This window comes from Syzygium oleosum, unplaced genomic scaffold, assembly GCF_021117445.2.
Source record: "Syzygium oleosum isolate NSW1041296 unplaced genomic scaffold, Sole_v2.1 Sole_v2.21, whole genome shotgun sequence".
In the NCBI taxonomy this organism is placed as follows: domain Eukaryota; kingdom Viridiplantae; phylum Streptophyta; class Magnoliopsida; order Myrtales; family Myrtaceae; genus Syzygium; species Syzygium oleosum.
The window spans coordinates 1,299,753-1,325,337 of NW_026607505.1; the positions used below are offsets into that span (position 1 = coordinate 1,299,753).

Genomic DNA, 25,585 nt, shown 5'->3' on the forward strand with positions numbered 1-25,585 from the left:
TTCTCTCTTCCTTTACCGCCATTGGACGGGAGTGAAAAGCATAAAAGTGTTCTTCACAATGATAGTAAATCGTGTAGTTATCGCATTGATAACCTAACCGTATCTTGTGTTTAATTACTTGGTAAACGGCAGTGATAACAGAAGTAATCACGTGACAGAATATCAGCTTGTGTAATTTGAAATATATATATAAGGTTAAGCAATTACTGTGGCACTTCCTTTTCCATGGAGAACTTTTATATACACCTTCTGGCTTCATACTTTAGTGGGATTCTGTAGCTAGAATTGCGTACAAGGGCTCATGAAGTTATTTAATTAATGGGTACTTAGTTATTGATCGCATTGATGCTATAAAGAAACTAGGCAGCATCTTGGAATAGTTCTTATCTAGATTGAAGTGAAGTTTCTCCTAATCTTTGATAAAGTGGTGGAATATGTAGGATTATTTTAGTGAAGTGGGATTGCCACCACCACACCTCTATTGTTTCTAGGTTAGGCTAAGGATGAGGATTAATTAAAGTGGGTAACCACAGAAATAATTTCATTTCGATAGCTCTTCAATTGGCCATGCAAGAAGATGAAGCTTTCGGTATAAGTTCCCCACTTAATGAAAGTTCATCTACTTGGCTAAAGTAAGCCAGACCATAATCTGCTTTAATGCATAACTATTCTATACGGCTATATTAATTAAGGTTAATTCCCCGCAAGCCGTTTCGGATATGAGTGACATGTGTGCAATTAACTAACCCAGATAGTACCAATGGAACCCTCTTCATCACCAATCTAATCTTGTCCGGTTGGAAATGATTGTCAGTAACCAAAAGTTGTGTACTTAATTAAATGGCAAAGCAAGGCATGACGGATAAAAGGCACTCGAGGAGGTATTGGGCCATTTGTCAAGATGCTTTTCGTTTTATGCCAACATTAGAATAATGCTTTGTTGAAAGAAAAAGAAGAAGACATGGTGTTGGAATCAATAGCCACAGCAACATAAGATGCAAAGATAAAGAAAGATCGTATTGTAAAAAAGTTAGTGATAAAGAAAGCGGAAGGAAGAAACAACAAAAATTTAAAGATAAATAGAAAGAAAGGAAAGAAAAGAAAAAAAGCAGATGTTCCCTTCTCGGATGGAACTGAGAAAGGGGTTGTCCATTACACGATTCCGACGCTCGTACCTCGATATTTTACGTAACAATATCCAATAAATTTTGCAGCTTTTCACGTGCCAATACTAAGAAAAATAATCTAGAGATTAACGAGTAGGGATAACAGAATATGATAAGATTATTGTGTTGTATAAACACAAGATTTGGCATCCAATGCTCGGAGATTATTCTGCACGAGCATGGTTCTCTTAGTCCATGATTGATCCACATTTGCGTATGCCCTAGATGCCTACAAGTGATCGTGACCTAATACTGTGACACCACTTGCAATATTATAAAGAGAAATCATCATGCAAATGACATAAAGTTGGTTGTTGCAATCGATCAGAAAACTTTATTGGGATAATCATTCCAAGATTTTATTGCCGGTCGTCTTTGTGTGAATTCAGATGATGTCTGAGAGTTCTAATTAATCGTAATGGAATAATTTTGTGTTTATGGCATGTAATATAGTCACTTCATGTGGACTTGGTGATAAATTACTTGGGTTTCTAAGGATAAGTAGAATTGAAGGTATAAATATCTCATACTATGAAAATCATTTAATGGCTTCATGTAAGGTAGTTTCTTTGGCATAAAGATCTTGAACATGGAAACTCCGCATAGACATTTAAGAGGTTATTACTAAGAAACTCATGAACTAAACCGGTAATTGCACGAAAACAAGTGGTGTCCTTGTTCAAGATATAATGCATGATTCGAGCCATTCTTCAATAACTCAAGCTCTTAGAAGAAGTAGTTGGCCACTCGGGTTACAGAGTTCAAAGCGTGATTTCTCACATGCCCGGTTAATGCTTCTCCCTTCTTCATACATCATGGGTTTAACCGATTCTTATATCTACACAGATAAGGTTAATCAGCATGCCCTAGGTTCGAATTGCTCTCCAATGGCTTAAGCTCTTAGAATAATAGTTGCAAACTCAACTGTCTGCTGTTGTTACCATTTGAGCAAGCAAATCAACCTGGTCACCCCAAGCTTTTTGTGAGCAACTTGGCCAAGTTTATGCTCGCTTTTGGCAACCTGCAGCGCATGTTGTATTAGCAGATAGACTTCCAGCTTTAAGAAGCCAAAGAATCTGACCTGACCCCATATGATCAATTCATACAATATCGTTGTACTCGGATGAGTACAAATCACCATGTGCTTTGCCCTGAAAAAGCAACCTCCTCTTTTGTAAGAGAGCTCTCACCAGATGAATGGCCCAATTCCATCACACACTGACTTCCAGGAGATCAGAGGGCCATCGCCTGCACCAACCTACCATGCAAAAGCGATATCTTTCATTTTTTTCTCTCTGATCCCTTCAGTTTTTCCCACCTTCTTTCTTTACTTTCAAATCAATGTGCTTGAATTTCGACTGAAGAAAGTGAAAAGAGGGCAACCTGACCTTTGGCAGCAAAGAAAAGCCACTTGTACTAATCAGATGACTTTGTGTTTAGCACACTACACTCCAAAGTGTAGATTTGCGGAAAAAGCACTTAATGGTTTAATTATGTGTAGCAAAACTACGTCCAGTGTGCCCAACTATATCAATTTTTCATGTGGCTTTATGGGAGGACAGCACTAAAGCTGGATGTTGTAACAAGATTGTCCAACAAGAATAAATTATTTTGGTGAAAGATGGTTGCGAAAGAGCCGGGGGGACAGGTCCCATGATCACTTGGTGCCTATTGCAATTTTTTTTTGCAAGGGTACATCACTATGATGATCTAAAAAATTCTATTTAATTGTTAACCCTCGCCCCGGGTTAGGGACACACATAGTTATCTTATCCCGTCCTTAACCTAAGTATCTGCACACATCACGCGTGGGTAACATAAACCCCATGAATGAGCGATGCAAGATGTTTTAGTTCTATTTGATGTACAAACTTAAACAAATCCGGGGCACAAATCTTGAGTTGATTGGCTCATTTAACAAAACCGAGTCGGAGCATATCTTTATCTCCAAATTGGAAGTGGCTCCCACGGTCTTTTGAAAAAAAGAATTTATCGTCGAGAATCATTCTGCGCATCACATGTCGATGTAACGAGGGGTCAAAGTTGACATGAAACAATGTTCTTACTTCACATGTTAAGAGCATATCTCTATCTTCTCTAGATTTTGAATGGAGGTCCAAACCTATGACAAATCCTTTTAGTGGAATTTCATAGTGGTGTTGACGTTTGCCTAAGGAATTGTTATTTCTTGACTTTTAATGGCTAGGACAACCTAGATCCAAAATGCGGCCTTGGGTCTATGTTTTCTCCAAGGATAGAGAAAGGATGGATTATGCCTGTCTTCATATATTTTGTGATTGGACGATGGTTATAGTTCATAAACATTATTAAAGGTTAAACATGAATTCTTAGAGATTTTGGGGAAAAAATAACCATTTATATGTTTAAAATTTGAATGAAATTCCGCAAGCGAGTTGAATATATATTAAATCAAGGAATCAATCTAGATTCTAATCATGGTTGGTTTTTTCTTTTTTCTTTTTGGTTTTGCGATCAGTAGATGTTCTGGGCCAAATTTCGCGCACCAAACTAAATCTACACATGATTAGATATTGACCATTCACATCGGTATAATGAAACTTGAAATATCTCACTGTTTCTTTGAGGCATGACATCCTAATCATTTTTATCACCAAAAGGTCGCAATTACTTTAATAATTCAGCCAAACCCTTGACATCTTATTGCAACAACTATTGAGCCCTGATCTTAAAACTATGCCTAATAATTGTAAGTCGGGTGCAAATTATTACGCATTTGCGTGATATTGCGGCGGAACCTGGCAGTTTAATCGGGTGGACAAATGCAAACTTGAATTTTAATTACGTACTGCTCACCCGACATGTGGACACCCCGCTCTCAAAAATGAAAATCAACAGATTAATCGGGGACTATATAATATGGCCAAGAAATCTAAAGTCCGAACCTCCTCCTTTGATACCATATTGATATCGAACTGACTGCCCGTGAATATCTGGACGTAGTATGGATATGGTAGGCCATGCTGATTCACGATCCATTGTAGGAGCAAAGCTCACAAGACAGTGGGGTTATGATAACAAGAATAGGACCATTGGATTACCAAACAAGGCATCGTTACCATTATTAATGGGTGCAAAGTAATGACACGCAGATGTGGAAGATGAGTCAGGAGTCAGTAGATAGTGTTGGTGGATTTGAAATGGAAGAGAGAAAGAGACAGTCAGACCACTTTGCTTCCCAGTGAGTTGAAAATTGATTGCCCCGATCCAATTTTTTTATTTTATTCTTTGTTTGATTACTTGAAGACACAGGTTGCTGGTCCCCCCCACCAACTCACTTGGTTTCCTTTTTCTTTTTCTCTGCATATATTGCCTCTCTGTGTCATTTTCTTCTTCCTACACCCTGGCTTAATGACCTGTATCCATCACAGAAAAGCTCTTCCCACTACACAACTTTGCCTGCAATAAGACCCTGTGGCAATTTTTCTTATTTATTATCTTTGGCTATGCCGATTCCTCAGGTCTCTAAAATGACTGCTCTTCCATGAGCCACTAGAGTTTTCGATAGCTGAGAAGTGAAGACATGAGAAGTGTTAGGATTACCTAGCTCCTAGCCCCATTACCATGAAACAGCTTTCTTGGTCCATTTCTAACTGAAGTTTCACCCTGCAAGTTTTTCTTTAGCTTCCACACTGATTTTGGGCTAATCCACCATTATCTCTGTCCATCGGAAGATTAGTAGGTAGACTTTTACTCAGAAAAAGTGAATTACGTGCTTAGGATGAATGCATTTGTTTTAACTGTACACAGATTTCTACTGACCAGAAAAGGAGCACAGATTCTTTTAGTCTCTGCCAATCAGGTAGAATGATTATTGCTGAGTAAGCAGTCATAAGCTACATGATAGTAAGGGCCAGCTTACACATGCTCGAGTTGGAACAGCTATTCATTGAAGCCCCAAAAAGAACTGGAAAGGTCATTCAGAACTGGAGATATAATAACCCAAAAAGTGAGTAAAAGCAAACATTAATTCGGTGGCGACCAAGGCACACTGAGTGCCAGAAATTCTCCATCTTTATGATCTGATTCTAATATGTATGAGATACTGAATGTGGTCTGAAAGGCATTCTTCAAAACTTTGTCATCGTAAATTTTCCAAGAACTACTAAGATATCAGAGTAGGATCGAGTGCTTACACAACCAGTGAATCAGTTTGTGCGACAACAAAGCTTCTATAATTAAAATAAACTAAGCATTACATTAATACAACAAATCGACAATATACAGTTACAGCAATCGCATTAAAATTCTAAACCTAAGCTATGACTATGGTACATGACCCATTATAAACAAATAAATTTAGCCACCAATTCCATGGACCCATATCTGTAATACCCTAGGCTGTTTCACTCTCCATGGATCATTAACGAGTGGAAGGGCACCCTCTTGATTTCCACAAAAGTTGAATAATCCTTGCTCAGCGGCTGTTTCCAGGGCTCTCCATCCATCTGCATGTACGCGTTGTTCCACTCCCCACCCCTGATTTCCAGCCGAATAGCAGCAGCCTGTCGGGTAAAATTAAAACAACCAACGATTCAGCTTGCATGTTAGGGAAAACCAGGTTCCTAGAGACCCCACCTCAGTTGAATTTCCCACAGTTCAGGTGGCTAAGTTTTTGCGTAGCGAAAAACCAAAACTTCAGTAGTAGGTTCAGGCTTCTGAGGACAACCCACCCCAGCTGAATTTCCCACAGTTCAGGTGGCTCAGTTTTTGTGTAGCGAAAAACCAAAACTTCAGTAGTAGGTTCAGGCTTCTGAGGACAACCCACCCCAGCTGAATTTCCCACAGTTCAGGTGGCTAAGTTTTGGTGTAGCGAAAAACCAAAAATTCAATAGTAGGTTCAGGCTTCTGAGGACAACCCATTACTGACTTATGGAGAAATACAGCCAAGACACAAAAACAGATCCAGAAAACTAAAACAAAATGCGTAGCTCTTGGCGCAGTTGCTGGTTGGCAACAACTGAGCATCTGGTGTGGGTCCACAGCCAGCGCCATCCTGATTGCCACTGGAAAACTGTGAGATCCCACAGATATTTTGTTTTTCTTTGGTTTCTTTTGGCATTTCTATCCTAGAATCTCATACTAAAGCATAAAACATCTCAAAGATAGTTTACCTGGGCAAGGTGCTTTGCGGATATCAATTCAACCATGACAAATGAGGCATGCCATCCTTGCTTTAAGCCAAATATTTCAAGCAGACCATCGTCCACATGGGCCTCAACAAATCCTCTCTGCATGGCATACGATGCCCCACCATTAGGTCAACTAAAAGAGCACTATTACCACGTAAGTGGCAGGTAGTTTCTGAAGTGCTATATCACATAGTCGAAGAAGAATGCAACCTTGAACATAAAAAACATATTGCTTCATTCATGTGCACAGAATGTCCTAAGTAGCTGGTTCTAAGATGGTGTCAGTACTGGCAAAACTGGTTCATAGGACATTAAATTTGATTTTCATGCTTTCGAGAAAATTTCCACTTTACGAAAACAATCTTGTTAGAAACATGCAATAAGCAAAAATCTCATCACAATTACTTTCTGCACGGAGGTTCATGAGAAGCACCTTTTCTAGATATTCTGGCTTCAAATTACCCCACGGATTCCTTCCACTGGCATAGTTATGAAGATTCAGAGCTACTATGGCCCTGACACTGGAAACCAGGGAAAAAGTGAACAGACAACACTTGAAAAATGACATAATCAGGAGCAGAAAACAAATATTGCTCATTGATAAACATACTCATAACAAAAGATTAGGCTTTTAACAGCATTAGAAAGATTTAAGTGATGACAAACTTTGTAACGTTCTACACCATGAGCATCTATACATATATGGGAGCCATTGAAAAGAATCCCAAAGAAAGAGTAAAACAAAAATACATACATGTGTGTGTGCGTGTGTAACAATGCACATTTAGAACTCTAACCTGGAAGGAACAGGAACCTTCTCCCATTCTGTGCAGTTGACCTTCTTAACGTGCATCCTAAGAATGTTCCTTAGTCCCCTAAAAATCAACACATTTGCATGCATAGCAAGATGAGATGAATGATAAAAAAGAAACAAATAGACAGTTTTTCAATCTGCAAATATCATCTTATCAACAGTGAGACTACAAAAGAGAAAAAAAGAAGCTGCATTGTCCTAATAAATGTTAGGGGGGCAGCTACTACAACGCTTGCCATAGTATTCAAGGTACTATAATAAAGAATTGCAATAGAAAGATGGGAACAATAACAAGGTGTGGGATGGGTATTCCTCCTGACACGTGCAGAAATGACCCTAAGGGAATGATTCGATACTAGTTCAATGCAGATAGTAGTCCAATGCAGGGAATGGTTGTCATACTAAAGAGAATGATTCGATACTACAATCTCCCCCATTACCCAACCAAAAATTTCCTCCATGCTACCTAATGTTGTCCCTTTTTAAAGTTATTTATCCTCCTTAGCATTGTTGAATGAAGTATCTCATGGTTTAAACATAGTTGGGCTCAGTTCCAAAAATAAACAAATAGGAAAGCCCCGATATGGACGGCGGAGTTGCATATGGATAATGAATAGTTAAAAAACTTAAATATCGGTTCTCCTAATTATGATAGTCAAACCTCTAACTTCAGGTTCCATCTTTTTCATGTATACTTCTTTTCTATGAACAAGGTTTAAAACTGCAAACAATTTCATCCAATAAATTGCAAGATATTTCTCAGACTTAGTGCTCAAATATAGAAATTAACCAATCAAAGGAACAGCTTAGCCAATGGTAAAATACGTCTCAGTCATACTAATTTTCATCAAACCACACTATTTTGCTAACAGAAATTGTTCCTTAGAAATTTTTATATCGCCCAGTAAAAAAACCAGATGACATTGCCAAGAAAATGGGGATTTTGCGAGCCAACCCATCCAAAGGACAGTAACAATAGTGAGGGAAGCATGGAAAAAGTACAAAGACCCCATACCAAAGACCTGAGGGTTTTAACTTCACTTGCAGTGCTGGACTAGTTAAGGGTATAAGTCAAGTAGTGCAAGCGATGTTTTCAGAGCAATAACCATAACTACCACATTATTATTTCTGTTTGTACACATCCCAAGTTACAAGGTGACAACAAATGAAAAATTCGGCGCAAAATTTCAGTAGCTAAACACAACGCCATCTTTAACCATATATTTAAGAGATGAAAACTGGAACGAGGTAGGAGAAATACCAAAAAGTTCATCAAGTATCTAACCTAAGACTCGGATCACTCGTGCAAGGTGTAAAAAACCACCCTTGACTGCATGTATAACCGGAGTAGATCAGCTGCAGCAACAAGCAGATCAGTTCAAAGCTTCAATTAGCATATCTCAGCAAAGTATAAGGGGCAAAAAAGAAGGTGGCAATTCGAATGACGGCAAGGGAGATAGCAAGTCAAAACACATCAAGATCCATTTAGCTCCAAAATTGATGAGAATGCCACCTAAATTCTAATTATGCACGAGACAACACATGAAGCCAAGAGAATTTAATAAGAACCTTATTTGCAATTGGACCATTAGCAAGATAAGGCTTTTCATTGCGTAAATGGTGAAAGCCATAAGCGACCTGTGCATCCATTCCTGCAAAACCAGAGGGAGGAAGAGAGTAAATAACAGTTGATAACTATAGTAACTAACAGCCTAAAATGCTGCATTCACGTTCAACTTCAACCATGATCTTATATAGTATATAGGTAAGCTGCTATGCAGTAAAAGGAGAAATGAGAAAGATCGATGGTTAGAGGAAGGAGCCAGTTGCTCTCACAATAAAAGGCTAATTGGAAATGTGGTGCTAGAGTTACTAAGAGGTTTCTAAATCTCATATAATAAATCAGGTTACAATAAATGAGGTGATATTGAGTATATCACTTGAAATAAGGATGCAAAACTGAGATAGTGGGCTTCACTTAATTCATTAATCACAGTTTGTCATATAATTCAGCAAACAACTGGTAGTGAAACATCTTCGTACTAAACAGAGATAGTGGGCTTCACTTAATTCACTAATCACAGTTCGTCAGATAATTCAGCAAACAACTGGTAGTGAAATGTCTTCGTACTAATAGCATTTCTACTGCCTCAAACAATGGAGCATAATCAACATGTCCACGTATAAATGCAGTGCAAAATAGGTGACAGGAAATTGGGTTGTGAAATGCTAAATGCAGGGTCCCGCATAGTGAATCATATGTCATATTGAATGCATATGCATTGCCAATCTTCATTATATGCATTGGATTTGAACAGCAACTGCTTTACCTATACTGTAGTAATTGTAAAACACTCCTCCAAAGCAACTGGATTTCTCGGGCAATTGCCCTTCATATTCCAAACCCTGGAGCATCAGAAAAATCAAGGCCATGAGAAACAGAGATTTTGCTGAAAGGTCAATAGCCAGAACAAACATAACCCTGGCTAACAACAGAAAGTGCATGCAAAACACATAAAACATCCACATCAGCACAGACAACATATTCCTGTCCAAACAACCAACAATCAAATACTTCTCGGTTCATCTTACAGCGACTGAACATGAAATATAATCAAAAAGGAAAAATCTTCAAGGTTAGTAAAGACGAGATGCAGCATAGTTTCCATGTGAATATAACATTTACAAGTAGTCCAATAAAAGAAAACAAGGCTTATCTCATCTTATTTTCCATTAAGGCGCTACAAAGTTTCTTTCATATATACTCTTTCCTATATCTTATCTTTTTATGAGACCCAGAAACTCATGAAAACATTCTCATTTTCACTTCACTCATTTCACAAACATGTTTGTATATAACAGTCCAACACTCATTTCATACAGTATTTCAACCTTATGTCAGTTTTACAGACGAAAGCTTGTGCATAATGTTGACAAATTGCATAAGGAACAAGACCAAATGTGTGCTACCTACATGCCGTGCTTTTAAAGTAAAATTACAAATGTTATACAACTTTGGTCATACGAAACATTATGACTACAAAGAGCGAGAAAATATCAACATACCACATTTTCAAGATCTGACCATAAATCACTTTCCATTCTTAACAGGTCATATATTACCCTTTCTATTAATAAAGTTGTCAAGCTTGACCATGAATCCAGTGTTTAAACATTTAAAACAGGAAACCACCATATTGTTCTAGAGCTCTTGCACAATACGGTACAAGGAGGAGACACCTCACCAATTTATTCCAAGTGAAAGCATAACAATGCTACTTGCATATCATGCATGAACTCAAAAAAGAGAATGAGTTCCTCCACTGTACTGTTAAAGCACTTCCAAGGAAACATAATGTCGCAGATCAGTGAACCTTAAAAAAGTAAATGCCCATCACATAGTTTTGTTGCTGAGTATGCCCTATCATCCATCAAAAGTTCACATTTAATTGAGCTATATGATCGTAATAAGAGCTAACAAACCTCATCAAGAGCACAATCTTCAGTGGGCTTTAGAGAATGAGGTAATTTAATTTCTTCATCCATCGGCGTAGACATCACAACATGCCAACTGCATTGTAAAATGAGCGTTTCAGTGATAAATGATTGTTCAATGAGAGAATAACGATCAAATACTCATAAAAATACATGAAGTATTACTAGTGACAGACTGAAGAATATAGCAGACAAAAAAGGTTGTGAAAATGCTTCAGCCTATTCTCATGGGATACGTGATATAACCACCAAAAATATTTTAACATTAGCAAATAATACTAAAGAAGTTACGATCCCTCCACTAGGCAACAATTTCAAAGAGACAAACAGTGATGCCAAGGCACTTGTTTGAAATGCCACACATGGGATTCTGGCCCAAAGAGTACAGGCCCCAACAATAGGAAGACAGCCCTATATGCTAGGCTTTGCATCTTTTCTCTCAACCTCTAATACAATTACCCCTCAACAAATATCACATCGACTTATTAATTTTGTACATTGACACATATTATTACTAATGAACCTTTCTAGAAGTACTTTCCTGCTCTCAGTTTCACAATATATCCATCCTCAGACACTCCCCATCCTAATCCCAGTATATTTCTTCTGCTCCCACCAAGTTGTCCAAATCCATTAAAACCTCAGCTGAGATGGAATCATATTAGTCTTCCTACTCAACCCACACTAGTGGGACTGGGGGAAATTTTAGAGCAGAAGCTGAAATGTTCATGCACTTGGATTTTATCAACAACGGAACGTGGCATGGTGCAACAATTGTCATTTTCTTTGGATGAGTAAGAAAGTATATTAAAAAGCACCAACGGCATGCCTGCCATTTGCAATTAGTCATCGAAGTGCAACAAATAACGTTAAAAGCTCTCAACCAGTCATTGTCTTCTACTGTGCAACTCTAAGGACAGCATAAACCTGATCATTGCTAATGAGTATTGCCATTCTGCTAGATATGAAGTTTGGTTGACGAAAGTGTATGCCATCAATCGACGATTAAGAAAGATATCATACCTATCTAGACGACACAGTTGACCGGTACTTGCTCTGTCAAGAGTCCTTTTGACAGCAGATTTCCAGGCAAAGGGGAACGAACCACCCTAAACTCAAAATTACACCACAATGAATCGAGAGATAGAATTGGAGAATTGAAAACACGACAAAGAGAAGCAGCGTACCCAGCCAAAACTCCTAGCTAGGTCATTCCCCGTACCAAGAGGAATGATTCCCACTGGAGGGACTGGTTCTCGGTGCAGCCCGTAAAGTTCTCCAAGACATCCTAATACCCAACCAACGGTTCCATCTCCACCTGCAACCTGCCCAACAATCAGAAAGGTCTCCATAAAGTATCAATGTAGAAGTTTTAATCCACATCTGTACACACATCCGTGCAACTCTATTAATTGACTTGATTGGCTAGTCGAACATACCACAACTCTTACTTTCTCCCGGATCTCCTTGGCACATTGATCACCGAGACTAGCCAACTTTTCCAGGCAACCCAACCCATATAAAACAAACTCATGAGGCTTAACGTCTTGTATATCAAAAACCTGCAACATAGATGACCTTAGAATCAAAGGAGTGTATTCTTAACATGAAGAGTGCGACGTGAAGTTCATACAATACAAATACATTAGGATATAGAAGCATGACAAACAGTGGCAAAAAAACCCGCTCGATTATAATTTTTCAACAATGTAATCATAAGATTTTTCGATCTTGGTAAAGAAACCCCTGTAGTCGAATGTAGCTCCAAAGCTTTTGCGAAACTCAAAATGACCCTTTTAACATACTATATATAATTTAAAAAGGGTGCATGTGGTACTGAAAGATATAAATATCCAAAATATTGCATGTCATACTTTTAGAGAAAAAATTGTATCTGTGAACACATCTGTCAAAAAATATTTATGAGTCGCTGCAATAATTCAAGTTGTGCGCAACTATAGTCGACATAGAATGGCTCAAATCGCTCTCTCTCTCTCATTTTTTGAAAGTTTTTGTTTATGCCGCAACTCAAAGAGAAATTCTGTTCCTTACCTTACCAAAAAAAAAAAAAAAAAAAAAGAGAAATTCTGTACTAAAAAAATAAACACAAACCAACAGACGTCCGCCCCTTGAAAATTTGAGAGACCCAACAACTTCATGTCTTATTTTTAAGCTCCAATTCAACAAAAGAATAACAGACATTCACTATCCGCAGTCACTCCAATGAAGCAATCATAAACGGCGTATAAAAGATGCATCCTATCCCAATTGAAAAGTAAAGAGCCCCTTGAAAATTTGAGAGACCCAACAACTTCATGTCTTATTTTCAAGCTCCAATTCAACAAAAGAATAACAGACATTCACTATCCGCAGTCACTCCAATGAAGCAATCATAAACGGCGTATAAAAGATGCATCCTATCCCAATTGAAAAGTAAAGAGCCCCTTGAAAATTTGAGAGACCCAACATCTTCATGTCTTATTTTCAAGCTCCAATTCAACAAAAGAATAACAGACATTCACTATCCGCAGTCACTCCGATGAAGCAATTCATAAACTGCGTATAAAAGATGCATCCTTTCTCAATTGAAAAGAAAAGAGAAAATCAGAAGGGCTTTTACAATATCCAAAACAGTGGAGCTTTAAATTTTATGCAGCGATAAGGAACCAGATTGAGAACAGATCAAGATAGAAATAGAAAAGATGCGAACCCAAGCTAGCAAAGGCATTTCCAGCACGAAAGCGGCCATCATCGTTTCCCAAATTATGGCCTTTCTCATCTTAAGACAGCTCAACAATGCCCAAAATCCTTGAAGTGTCCCAAATAACAGATGCCCAACACACCAACACATGATTGCACTCAATCGAGCAGTCGAGAGCATGGCAACGAACCCAGACTAGGCTTCCAAATCATCCAACGAATTTCAAGAAAGCAGACCCCTTTTTACAGCTACTACCATATGACGCCAGAGCATGAGCTCAGACATACGCACAGAGATAAATTGGGTGATGAAATTCAACTAAACATCAACTATCCTACCAACTGCCACATCATCCGCACCTGTTCTTCAGCGATCAGCTGGTGAAGCCGTTGCTTGAGCTCAGGCCCGTGCCTCCCGCCGCTGCGGGAGTTGATGAAGACAACCATGGGAGCCTCCGGGTGCTCGGCATTCTCGTCCGCGGGCTGGTTCTCATCGACGCTGTTCGGGTCCTTGAACCGGATCGAGTTCCGGATAGCGATGCGGAGGTACTTGGGCATGATCAGCCTCCGCCGCAGCTCCTCCTTGTCGATCTGCATCCCCGTCAGCCCGCAGCTCCGGAACGAGTCGATCACCGACGACCTCGCCGCCGCCACCCGCACCCCTTCCTCCGGCGACGCAGGGGAACCCATCAACGCCCGATAAGAGAGAAACCCAGAAACCTCCCCCCCCCCCCCCCCTCTAGGATTCGATCAAGCAGCTGAGAAGGGGGAAGACTACACTCGCCCGGCGAAGTGGAAAGCGAAGGGCCGAGGGACGACGATGTTCATAAAAATCCCAACTTGGAATCACGAGCAATCACGACACCCGCCCGCGCTTTTAACGGGATAAAAGATGGGGATCGAAGGTACGATCGCGCCTGTGCGCCATACGCATCCGCATAGATTCGCCTAGAGAGAGAAAGCGAGAGGCTTATGGAGAGAGAAAGCGCGGAACAACGAGGAAGAGAACGGCGAATGACGATCTTCCACGACCGGCAGGACAAGATCCCCCGCCGTGGTTTTCTTTAGTTTTTGTAACTGTTGGGTTGTGTCGGGACGCCTCCCACGTTCAAAAAAAGCCCGCGCCTTTTCGGTTTATTTACATGTTTTTGCCATCTTCGAGAAGGTTTAGGTTCGGCCCCGATTTGGCAACGAACTGTACGAGGTAATGATTTTTTAAAAATAATAATAATAATTCGTTTTATTTAGGTTGATAATTGTCGAACCTAATCGGTAATCGAGGTAAAGAGTCACGGGGAGCGTCGCGGGATCGAGGCGGGCCGGAAACAATAAGAGCCGGCGTGGGAGGGACAATGATGGGGCAGGCCGGGCTAGCGACCTGAGACGCGATTATGGCAGGTCGATAGGTTTTGGCGGTTTTTCTTTATCTAAATTTGTGATTCGGTGGTGGGGTTCCTATTTGGGAAACTAATTGGGTTTCTGATGTTTAGTTAGAAAATTTGGGATGAGGCCCGGAAAAATGCTAAAGGGTTTTTTTTGCCTTAATCTAAGACTTAGGTCCCCGGAATTTTGTTCATAAATTATTGGCGTGGCATTCCAATTAAATGCAATGAATATTGAGATCCTCACAACTTCCATCTACTTTTCCCAAACTTTCCATCATTAAAAAAAGGGGCGGTTGGTAGAGATTAGAATGATACGGTCCCTCTGCGCATCTGGAAGTAGAAGGCAATCAATATGCAATGAAGGACCTCCGCCGGCCCCTCCCGGCATCTATGGCAGTGGCCACCGATGAGGGCTTGGCGCACAGCCGTTGAGTTGAGTTTGGATTTTTTTTTTTAATTTTTTTTATTTTTATTCCAATTCTGTTTGTTTTTTGTTTTTGAATATTTTCTGGCGTGGCGCTTGGTGGGCGCCACGCCATCGTCGCGTGTCTTAAGAAAATAACAAAATAAGACAAGCCAACAATTTCCGTCAGCCTAATCGAACGGAATTAACAAAAGGATTCGATTGGACCAGCTTGATAAATTTCGGGACTTGATTACACTTTACGGAAGTTTCAGGATTCAATTGCGTCGACTTCCCCGCAATTTTTTTCTGAAAAAATAAATTGTCAAGGACCGTCTTTCCATACTTGTGTGGCTGATATTCTTCACAAGGGCAAAACAAGTAAAAATGGTCAGTCCAATCGGCGTCCCGTGTAAAATACGGCATGGAAAAGTAGGACACCCGGGGTCCCACGCGGGGTTTTGCTTGACCGTTGATCTTCTAGAAGTGGTCCATTTCGGCATCCTTTCTCTCTCTCCCTCTCTCTCTCCCTAAGCTTTTGCCCCCTTCCTTCAAAGCCTTTGGAAGCTTCTCCCGATCGTCTGCGGCCAAAAGCTACTTCCTGGTCATTTGCATATATCCTTAGCTTCCGCTGCGGGGTCGATCGATGCGTATATCCCAAACCCACGTCGATCAAAATGCATACACCCTTTTCTGTATTAAGAAACGGTGTTCGCGCGCGTCTCGATTATACACGGCAGCGCGCCTGATGAGAGAACCTTTTTCTCTCTCGATCAAGACATTGAGGGGGCTAAAACGATCGAACGGTACGAGCAAAAGAACTCTTTCGTTAACCGAACGTGAGTAAAGTGCCCTTTTTTGCCAGAGCTTTGCTTCGTCGTGTCTTTGGAGTGAATCGGCAGCATACGGTGTAAAACTCTTAAAGACTCTTGACCTCACCAGGAATTTTGCTGTCGGGGCCACCGCACGTGAAAGAGACAGCCAACGACTACCTAGGTGCAGGCTTCTTTTTATCCGCGAGATGTCTGATTTCAATCCAGCCCACATTCCCCCCTTCGATGGCGGATTTCAACTGGGGACGGCTCCTCTTTTTTCATCTTAAAATGGAAGATGAGGAGAATGAACTAAACACGAGAACAGGATCGGGCCGGCGGAGCTGTCTCGTGGACGGCGAATTGAACGCTGAGTGATTGCTTCTTGCAGTTGTTTGGTAGTAGGTAGATCCCGTAAAATAGGTGGGTCGGTCGGGTCGAAAATAGTCCGATCTAAATTGACCCATTTAATCCGTTTTGACCTATTTTCATGCAATACAAACTAATGACCCGACATAACTAACTCAGCCCAATAAATATGGGTTAACAAATTTGTTTACGATCCATTTTGAATAGGTCGGTCTAGTAGTAGGTAAAGGGCGATTCGTCCCTTTTGGCATTCCATTTGCACTCCAGGAAATGGAAATGAAGAATCCTGATATCATAAATCATTGTATGATATGAGGACAAGGTGTATGCAAGTGCCCATCTAGCCAGTGCAACTTCGCTGGGAACATGTGGCTGGCGGGTTTTCCAAATAGATATCCCGAGCAAGTGATAAAACTCATTACATAAGTATTACCCTCCATGTATATTTCGGATAATTTATTTGGCTCTTTTCTTCAGCCTACTGGTTGGTTTGCAGAGTGATCTGTACATTTGAACAGAAGTAGAAAACCTCACTGACAAAATCTAAGGTGAAGTAGCTAATGGAAACATCAAACATAGAGAAAAACAGGAACCCCAAGCTCCGGTATGAAATGAACCCCAATCCAAGCAAACCATCCATTTGGATTACCAAAATCCTGGAGCAACCTAGCCATCCAAGTCATTCTTCGTATTGGTTTTTAATACCCTCACTGTTAGTATCTGGGATGTCTGAGGGAAGTGTGACTTTCTCCACAAAGACATTTCCATCAGAGTAAATTCTATATGAGACATCAAATCTTTCCAAAACAAGGTGATAAACTATATCCTTGGAATGCAGAGGCGCCTTCTCAAGTCCCTCAGAACCATCTTCGTGCAGATCGTCAATGTCCGAAGTTATGTCAGATGCTTTGCCATTAATTTCCTTAACAGGCGACTCATGTGTTCGGTTTCTCTGAGATACTGATCGTATATCCCATGAAAGGACTTCCTTGATCAACTTCTGAAGCTCTTCTGGCGATGCATACATCGAACTCTTTCCCTGAAATGCACATTAGTCAGAAAATATACGGACTAAGAACTAAAAGAAGCCACGCTACTTACAAATGACTCGCAAAAACAATTTTCTGTTATATGACGTGATTACATAATTTGCAACTGCACTTCTAATAGGATATTCTGTTCACCAAAGTAGTCATACATGCTAACATAAGATTGAAAGATCCGTAGTAAAAGAAGCATCGTGACAGAGCAGCAATCATCCCTCGATTAAGAAATTCTAGTATTTACTCATATTTAACATTCACCGGTTGCAAAATTAAACTGCAAATTCATCACCAAAGGTTAGATGAGTATATGAATCATCTAATCTTGCCACAAAATTAGAAAATGTGTGGAAACTAATGAACTATCACGAGATGACACAAAAAAAAAAAAATTAAGACTCTGTCCAATGTAGAAAGAGCACATGAACGAAAGATCTCCATAATGATTAGTCAAATTAGTTTAAGAAAGCTCACCACAACTGCCCAGCAATCAGCTAGCGTTGAAGAGAAATGACCGGAGAAGTTCACGGAAGCAACTGCTAGTGAACTGTCAACCTGAGCAAATTAGGCACATGTGAGATCTTAAGAAATGTGTCTTTCATAGAGAAGACTCTTAATACATATGAAGGCCCTTGTTTTCTTCATGGTTATATTACCCATAAAGGGAATGGGTAACCAAAGATCAGGAGTAACTGCACCGCGAACTACAAATACCTTATTAAGGCAAGGAATAAATAATTAGGAGTCCCAAGTCTGATGGTGCCTAAGATGCTTAAAAATCACACAATAGACATCATCATACTCGAGCATAATATTTTACTGGTCGGCATGAAAAAGATACTGTGACATCCTTCATGCGTAAGGTTTAGTATCCACTCAACCCCTGAAAGAGAATCACAAACAAAAAACAATAGAGAACTGAGTTCTCACCATTACCCAGGACGGCACTCTTGCTCTTGGGAGGCTGTCGCAGTACGAGAGATAAGGTTTGATATCCAGAACTGGCTGTCCAACATAAACAAAATCATAAATATGTTAATGTTAAACAACTTATATTTGGTGAAAGGAAAGTACAGACATATGCGCTACATCTAGTAAGTGTATTGCTCAAGTGGTAACCTGTTATTGCTTCATAATCATCTGAATCACAATGTTAAAGGGAGCTGATACCATGCTTTGGCCACAAAAACTCAAAATCCAGTAACTCAGGTAGTAAATTACTATTAGGACCGCAACAGTGGAAGCTTGATACCTTTCGCCCGGGGAGATCACCAAAAGGGAGCCTAAGTCCAAGCCTGTTAATATATCCAGTTGGACCCAACTTCACTCAAAAGCTTAAGCCAATGAGGTATGAGCCAAGTAAGATATTAACTACTTTACACCACACCGATTATCCGATGTGGGATTTCTCTAAAATAACTCACATGTGCATCCTAACAATTACTAAAGATATACTAAATTCTTTGCACATTCTTAACCAATTAGCTTTCTAATGCCATGGAGCTAGCCTGAGTAGTCAATGAAAGCTAATCAATTATAGATGGCCAAACATTACTATGATGCAAAAGCAAATGGCAACATAAACTCTAGGAACTTTAGACCATGAAGAATGTAAGTGTGTAATCCAACGATGGCCACTCGTAAGATTCTGTGCATAAGGACAGTTTGAGTATCATAGGTCAATCAGAAAAAATATTTATCTAACGTCGAAGTAGATCATGAGAAAAGAGAACTCACCGTTCCATCAACCAAATCTACGCCTGAGAGTGAAACCGTGTTTCCTTTGATAGCCTCCACCTACGTTATACAAAGGAAGTATTGCTAAGTGTCCATTATAATTCTTGTATTTTCGTAATACAGTAGAGTAAATTGCAAGTAGAAACCAGAAAAACACACAATGTGAGGAAATCTGCTCAGTAGACAGCGATCTGTTGAGAAGTGTCTTATTATTATATGAGTCATTTTATCACATACTCCCATAGAGAAGAGTTCGTATAATCTAGGAAAGAAACATTCAAAAAGTCCAAAAAAGAAGACACAATGTTCTCACATAATGCTGTTTACCTTTGCAACAGTTAGCCCTATAGGGCAAGGTCGATGTGGAGACCTTGTAGCAAAGACTCCAACCTTTTCGCCTTTCAGTCTTGGCACCCTGACCTGTCCATCTATTGATCTTCTTAAACAAGTATGACAAATACAAAGTTACTTGGAGCTTTCCTGGTCACAGTTTTATCACAATGGGCCACGAACCTTTGCCTTGAACTTTGATCTAGATGTCTCCTTCCACAACTTCTCTAAATCCGTATTGAGATGGAAAACATATATAATCCAGCAATGAGAATATCCTTCAAGGCCCTCAAGTGATGCTGGAGGGACTCGAGATACATCAAATAGCAAACATGCTCTTGCGAGGGGCACAATTAAAGGCTGCCTCGGCGTGCCATTCCTACATCGCGAGATACAACAACTCATGGCTCATCCCACAAACAGCTTGCACATAAAAAGCTAATTAACCACACAGAGCTGCTAATTGGATGGGCTTGCCTTTTTAACAGTGATGGGTGAACAAGAAATCTAATTTTCAGAAGTTCCAGTGACTGGACTAAAAAAATTGCATCTCTCTCTCTCTCTCTCTCTCATCGTATATGATGGCTAACCGGTGCAATTCTCTCTCTCTCATTGTATATGATGGCTAACCGATGCAATGACACTGCCAAATCCGTATTGAGATGGAAAACATATATAATCCAGCAATGAGAATATCCTTCAAGGCCCTCAAGTGATACTGGAGGGACTCGAGATGCATCAAATAGCAAGCATGCTCTCTCTCATTGTATATGACGGCTCCCCGATGCAGTGACACTGCCAGAAACTTTTTCTTTAGTTTCAAGAGACTTCACAAACCTTTCCATGTGAACATTCAGATCTCATTTCATGTATGCCAACTATGATTCTCCAAACTAGTTCTTTCGCCATCTCTACCCAATCATTCAAGTCGAAAAACTTGTGAAATCTCCAATACCAAGATACCATGTCATCATAGTCACAATAAGCTATGGCCAAGGCTATGAACCACCAAAAAAAAGTTCATTATGGCAAAAGAGAGATTGGCAAATTGCATACCTGGTAGAAAAGCATGACTTGACAATGCCAATAGGCCTCATTGGATAAGAAGTAACCTCAGAATTTTCCAGCTGAGGTTGTGCTATAGCTTTCCTTAAAGCCTAGAGTCAACACATTGCACAGAAAATGAAAGGGCCCGTTAGTTTTCACTTTCCGTAAGCAACCGAGTTACTGAAAATTAAAAATAATAATTCTCAATTTAAAAATTATGAAAACAATTTACAACACGAATAATATGGCCTTAAATGTCCACGTGCATAGGTTTTTAGAAAATTTTCGATGCTAAGTGAATGTCAAATTGCAAACACTGAAAACTGAAAAATTGCAGACAAATTATCAATGATAACAGGGAGAAGGAACAACACTATACTGAATAACTAACCATTCTAAAGATAAATGCGAATCGGATGAACGCATAAATTTACAAACTTCAAACAACAATGATCAAACAATTGTACTCAAGATGCATCCTTTATCACTACTTCCACTGTCCTTCCTACTAACTTCGCTCTATCTCCCTCCATCATGTTTGTCTTTCCCATTCTCATCCTAATCTCGCTTTCCGAATAGCAAAAGGCGTTTTGCGCAATTTGCATATGCAAATGCAAAATGCACGCAATCGGTGAGTTCACTGATCGGAGTTGATTCAAACATAAACGCGAATATCGTGTTCAGCGACTCGGCGCGGCCTAAAGCCCCGAAGCTAATCGCCCAAGCCTCTATCACCGTCTCCCCTAAGCAGAATATTGCAGAAGTTGCGTGAAAACAACAACAAACGGACTCGAACCTGCTGAGCCCTGATGCGGCCTTGCCTCTCGGCGGCGCACTTTTCCGACGACGACTTGAGCGACGCTTCGAGCTCTCTGATCCTCGATTCCAGCTCTCTCGACCTCCTCCTCCTCCACAAGCACACTGCGACAACACCGATCAAGCGCACGGATGAGCCGAAAAAGCGACGAAAAGAGCGCGAAATGCGCGGTCGGAGTGGAGCTCGGGGAAGCACCGGAGACGGCGGCGAGCGCCAGGGAAACCGCGACTGCGAAGCCGAACTTTGAATTTCCGCTCGGATCGGAAGCCATGGAAGACGGAAATCGCTCGCCGGAGAGTTTGGGCGCTCCGGCGGACGTAATTCCCGTGGATATATTCTTACACGATAAGCCCATCAGAGGCCCCATGGGCCATGTTCACGGCCCAACTATAAAACTTGAAATGCGAGAACGAAAGTTCCACTATTGTATCCCCCCATCTTGACTCTAAATCTAATATCACGATCAAGCAAGGGAATTTTTTTAATTTTGACCGAGAAAAAATAAGGATATCTTTACAGTTTTCAATGCACCGTTTTTCCCACGTCCGATATTTGAAATCCGACGTGTATGCGGTTGAAATTATTTGTATAAATTGATTAGCTTGAATAGGTACACGATGTCGACATTAACGGTTGATATGAGACCCGTCAAATGAGTGAGCCGGGTTGAAAATGGTCCGACTCAAATTGGCCTATTTAACCCGTTTTGATCCATTTTCCTGGAATACAAAAATCTAATAATTCGTACCCAACCTGACCCATACCCAATCCATACCCGACACTGATTCATATTGCTGAAACACCTTCATATTTAGCCTCATACAAAAACTGAGGTGCAAGCGCATAGCGAATGAGGGTGAGATCGAGTGAGGAGAGAAAGAGTCATAGAGGTGGGTTAGGTCTAAGTAAATTGTGAACCCATTTAATATCCATATTATTTTGAGATTTACAATTCTAAACCCATTTATGACCTATTTATTGAATATAACTTACTCATATAACAACTCAGCCTATCAAATATGGGTGAAGAAATTTGTCTATAACCCATTTTGATATGTCTTTGGGCAAACCGTCTGTGTAAAATATTTTTGTACACAAATAGGCATAAAATGGGCAACTCTCGTCTACTGATAGAATGGACCCATTCTCCAAAACTTAAAATGATAAGTCTCGGTCACGAATCCGATTTATGAAATGATTTTATGCGTGGCCGGTAAAGAGGCCTAAATCAATCTTTGCTTCTAGCAATGATTTCATTTTCCACGTGCTTTTAACTCTCACCCACTTTATTTTTCTATGTGCTTTCAACATCTATGTGGTTGCCGAATGCCTTTAAGGCTCGACCCTATACGATTGCCTTAAGAAGCATAGTCAATGTAGTAGAGTCCTTCAGCGCTCGGTTACAGCAGATGGAGAGTGGATTTTGTAACTTGCTAAGAGCCCTACACCCCCCCAAACATCCTCAAAAGAATGGTGTGTTTGAATGTGCTTTTCATCCTCGATTAATTGCATATTGCATCCCATGCTAATGTCAACATGAGGGGAGCAGAACTATCGAGCATTAGTATCAGATAACATATGGATCTTGTCAACAAATGTGTCGGGAATGTCATTGATAAGAACTTAAAGATATAAAAGAAACGATTTCAATGCACATTAAAAAACATAGCATATTGAAAAAACATTTAATGTCTTGGTTGATTGTTCGCTCAAGTGACCATCACCGATGGGGTCTTCTTGGACACACCGCCATAAATAACACCCACGAAATGGCGGTTGTCATTAAATGACCTTCAAAGTAGATTTAAAAATTTATCTATCTAATTCTTTTCCATTTCTTATTACTCAGGGTACCAGTGTAAAGGCTCGGAAAACATCCTACAAACTCCATAAACCGATTAAGTTTAGACATTTGTCCTATAGAGATAATCCTATCCTAGAATAAATTACGCATAGTGAGTGTGATTTTAAAAGTTAGTGACCTCCAGCTCGGAAACTGATAATCCTCTTGACCGACCATTTATTCAATGTTTATATCTTTTACATACCCAATCTTTGTATCCTAACAATAAAACCCATCACAGAAAACAGGCAACACAACATGTATATAGGTATATATAGTACAATTTGTCATTCCCGTTGTCACATACACAGAGGCTTTCAAAGCAGTGTCGTGCATGCAGCATGCATACGCATGTCGAATAGGATGATGGGTCGAATACAACAAGAGCTCGGCGCCAATCCCGCAAGGTGTTTGCTGCAATGCCAATTGATTTCTACTTTTCGCATTTAATGGAGGTGGTGGTGCAGGTGCTTTCGCTCTGCTTTCTCACCTGCGCGTCTCTGGAGACTCGACAGTGCGCGTTCATGTGGGGGGGAGGGGAAGAAAGAGGGAAAAAAGGGGCAACGCCGAGTTGAATTCCCACTGCAAAAAGATTCTGAAAACAAGGAGACAAGCCCAAGGAAAAAAGAAAAGCAAGCAAATGTCATGGCTTTTTTTGTACGGTACCTTTGCTCAAATTGCACCCCTCGTATCCCTTCACCAGAAAAAGAAAATATCAATTGGACAATCGAATAAAAAATCAAATTATATGAGGATACTAAACGAACAAGATCTATCTATATTTTTTTTTATGAGTTAACTTAATATCATCAATCATATTTAGGTGAACCGAATGACTGGTGCACGCTTGTTAAAACTAGTCGAATCGAGGTTTAAGTTTTGAAAGAGGCTTTCTAGAAGCAAAGTATATGACCTTGTTATAACATTGAAGCATTATATATATAATATATGTTGTTGCCAGGGAACAAAGACATGTTTATCTGCCAATATTTTCACAATGAAGAGGCCTTTCTTCTCCTTTCTTTTTCAGGGTCGTCAATCATCATCATTGCAAAAGGAAAGGCTTTTTACAGTGAACTGTTTGCAGATTCTCTCCCCCTCTCTCTCTTTCTCTCTCTCTCTCTCAAATTCAATCTATGTTGTTGTGGGTGGGGTGGGCTTTAAAAAGGTGGGTTCAAAGCTGTTATTCTTGACCTATGTGCCCTGCTTTTCATTTCCTCCTGACAACTAAAGTTTCCTGGGTCGGTCAGCTTTTTGTCACCCCTTCACAGTCCCATCTCCGTTGCCTTCTCTCTCTCTCTCTCTTCACATTGTCTTTTTTCAACCCCTTTCTCGAAAGGCTTCTTCCAAGCAAAATTGAAAATCACTTCTGCTGATAAAAAGAGGGAACTGCTATCGCTTTTCGTGCTAAATTCTGCTCACTTTCAAACCCTCGCGGACTACGCAAAACGCGTAGATTTTCATTCCACTCGCATCGGTCAGCTAACACTGTCGAGCTTTATATTTTTACACTTCCTTTGGACTTTTGTTCTTCTCTTTTCTTCCGTTTCTGCAGATGCTGCGAAGTCAAGGAACGAGAGTACAAAGGGGAGGTCACTTCAAATTGTGAAAAAGATCGAACGAGAGTGCTCCTTACCAGAATTGATGGCGACCAACGTGTTGACTCGTCGGTCAATGTTTTGAACTGGAAATGAAGTGAGATGAAATGGGAAAGCTTTGAAAAACTTTGTCCGGCAGTGTGTCCTTTTTTTCTCTCCTTCTGATTTTCAGGGCCAGAAAGAGAAAATCTAAGGAAGAGTTTTTGGTGGTATTAATTCAGATAAACGTGTTGAATTTCGATCCTCTCTCCAATGGATGGCAATATGGTGGACTTTGGGGAGTGAGGGTTGCATTAACTTTGGGAATTTTCTCACATTCGATCTATGTTCTATGCTTAGACAAGTTTGTATGCTCGATCCGTTGCTTCTGTGAGGCATCTTATTCATTTGGTCCTAAACCTAATTTTTAACAAGAACACATGGTTGCTAAATAATAATCTAGTAAAAATTTGAAGGGGTAAAATTTATTTAGTATATGAATCATAACGAACGTAGCCGGTAAGGGTTTTAAGGGAGAGCGAGCTGGGTATCGTCGTCCTACTTGCCGATGAGCTACGCAAATCGAGCACAAGTTGTGACTTTTAGGTACTACTAATGATCGACTGAAGCAAATATATATTCGTAAAGGTTAATATCCAGTATTGACCCAAATTACAAAAAGATTTAACATATATATGTGTGTCATAAGTAAAACGGATTCAAAGGTGATATTCCAACTTCAACTTTTTGTGAAGAATTCCATGAATCAATGTCTATCACGGCAGTCGAAAAGTCTTTTTCTCTCCCTCTCTCTTCTCTCTCTATTGTCTTCTTCGACTTTCAGCCATGGAGGAGGGTTTGAGCTAGTTTCACCCT

At 40.1% G+C, this 25,585-nt stretch overlaps 2 protein-coding genes across 3 annotated transcripts; both read right to left on the bottom strand.

Annotated features, from left to right (window-relative positions):
• Window positions 1–5,383: 5,383 nt before the first annotated feature.
• On the bottom strand, window positions 5,384–14,388 carry LOC115677476 (diacylglycerol kinase 7-like). Its single transcript, XM_030600652.2, has 12 exons — window positions 13,707–14,388; window positions 12,086–12,208; window positions 11,834–11,971; window positions 11,670–11,755; window positions 10,635–10,722; window positions 9,482–9,557; window positions 8,721–8,803; window positions 8,437–8,507; window positions 7,135–7,212; window positions 6,771–6,858; window positions 6,320–6,436; window positions 5,384–5,710 (listed from the first exon to the last, which is right to left on the bottom strand). Exons 1-12 carry the CDS (start codon window positions 14,034–14,036, stop codon window positions 5,552–5,554), a joined length of 1,437 nt encoding a protein of 478 aa, XP_030456512.1. The 5' UTR covers window positions 14,037–14,388; the 3' UTR covers window positions 5,384–5,551.
• A 2,345-nt stretch (window positions 14,389–16,733) lies between these two features.
• LOC115677494 (uncharacterized) lies at window positions 16,734–21,617 on the bottom strand. Of its 2 annotated transcripts, XM_056321118.1 has the most exons (10): window positions 21,485–21,617; window positions 21,269–21,393; window positions 20,482–20,582; window positions 19,609–19,804; window positions 19,423–19,515; window positions 19,096–19,155; window positions 18,289–18,363; window positions 17,833–17,913; window positions 17,428–17,491; window positions 17,234–17,354 (listed from the first exon to the last, which is right to left on the bottom strand). In XM_056321118.1, exons 1-9 carry the CDS (start codon window positions 21,558–21,560, stop codon window positions 17,456–17,458), a joined length of 843 nt encoding a protein of 280 aa, XP_056177093.1. In that variant the 5' UTR covers window positions 21,561–21,617; the 3' UTR covers window positions 17,234–17,354; window positions 17,428–17,455. The 2 variants fall into 2 exon arrangements, with proteins under 2 accessions (XP_030456529.1, XP_056177093.1); XM_030600669.2 differs by lacking the exon at window positions 17,428–17,491 and having other exon boundaries at window positions 16,734–17,354.
• Between the last annotated feature and the right edge of the window lie 3,968 nt (window positions 21,618–25,585).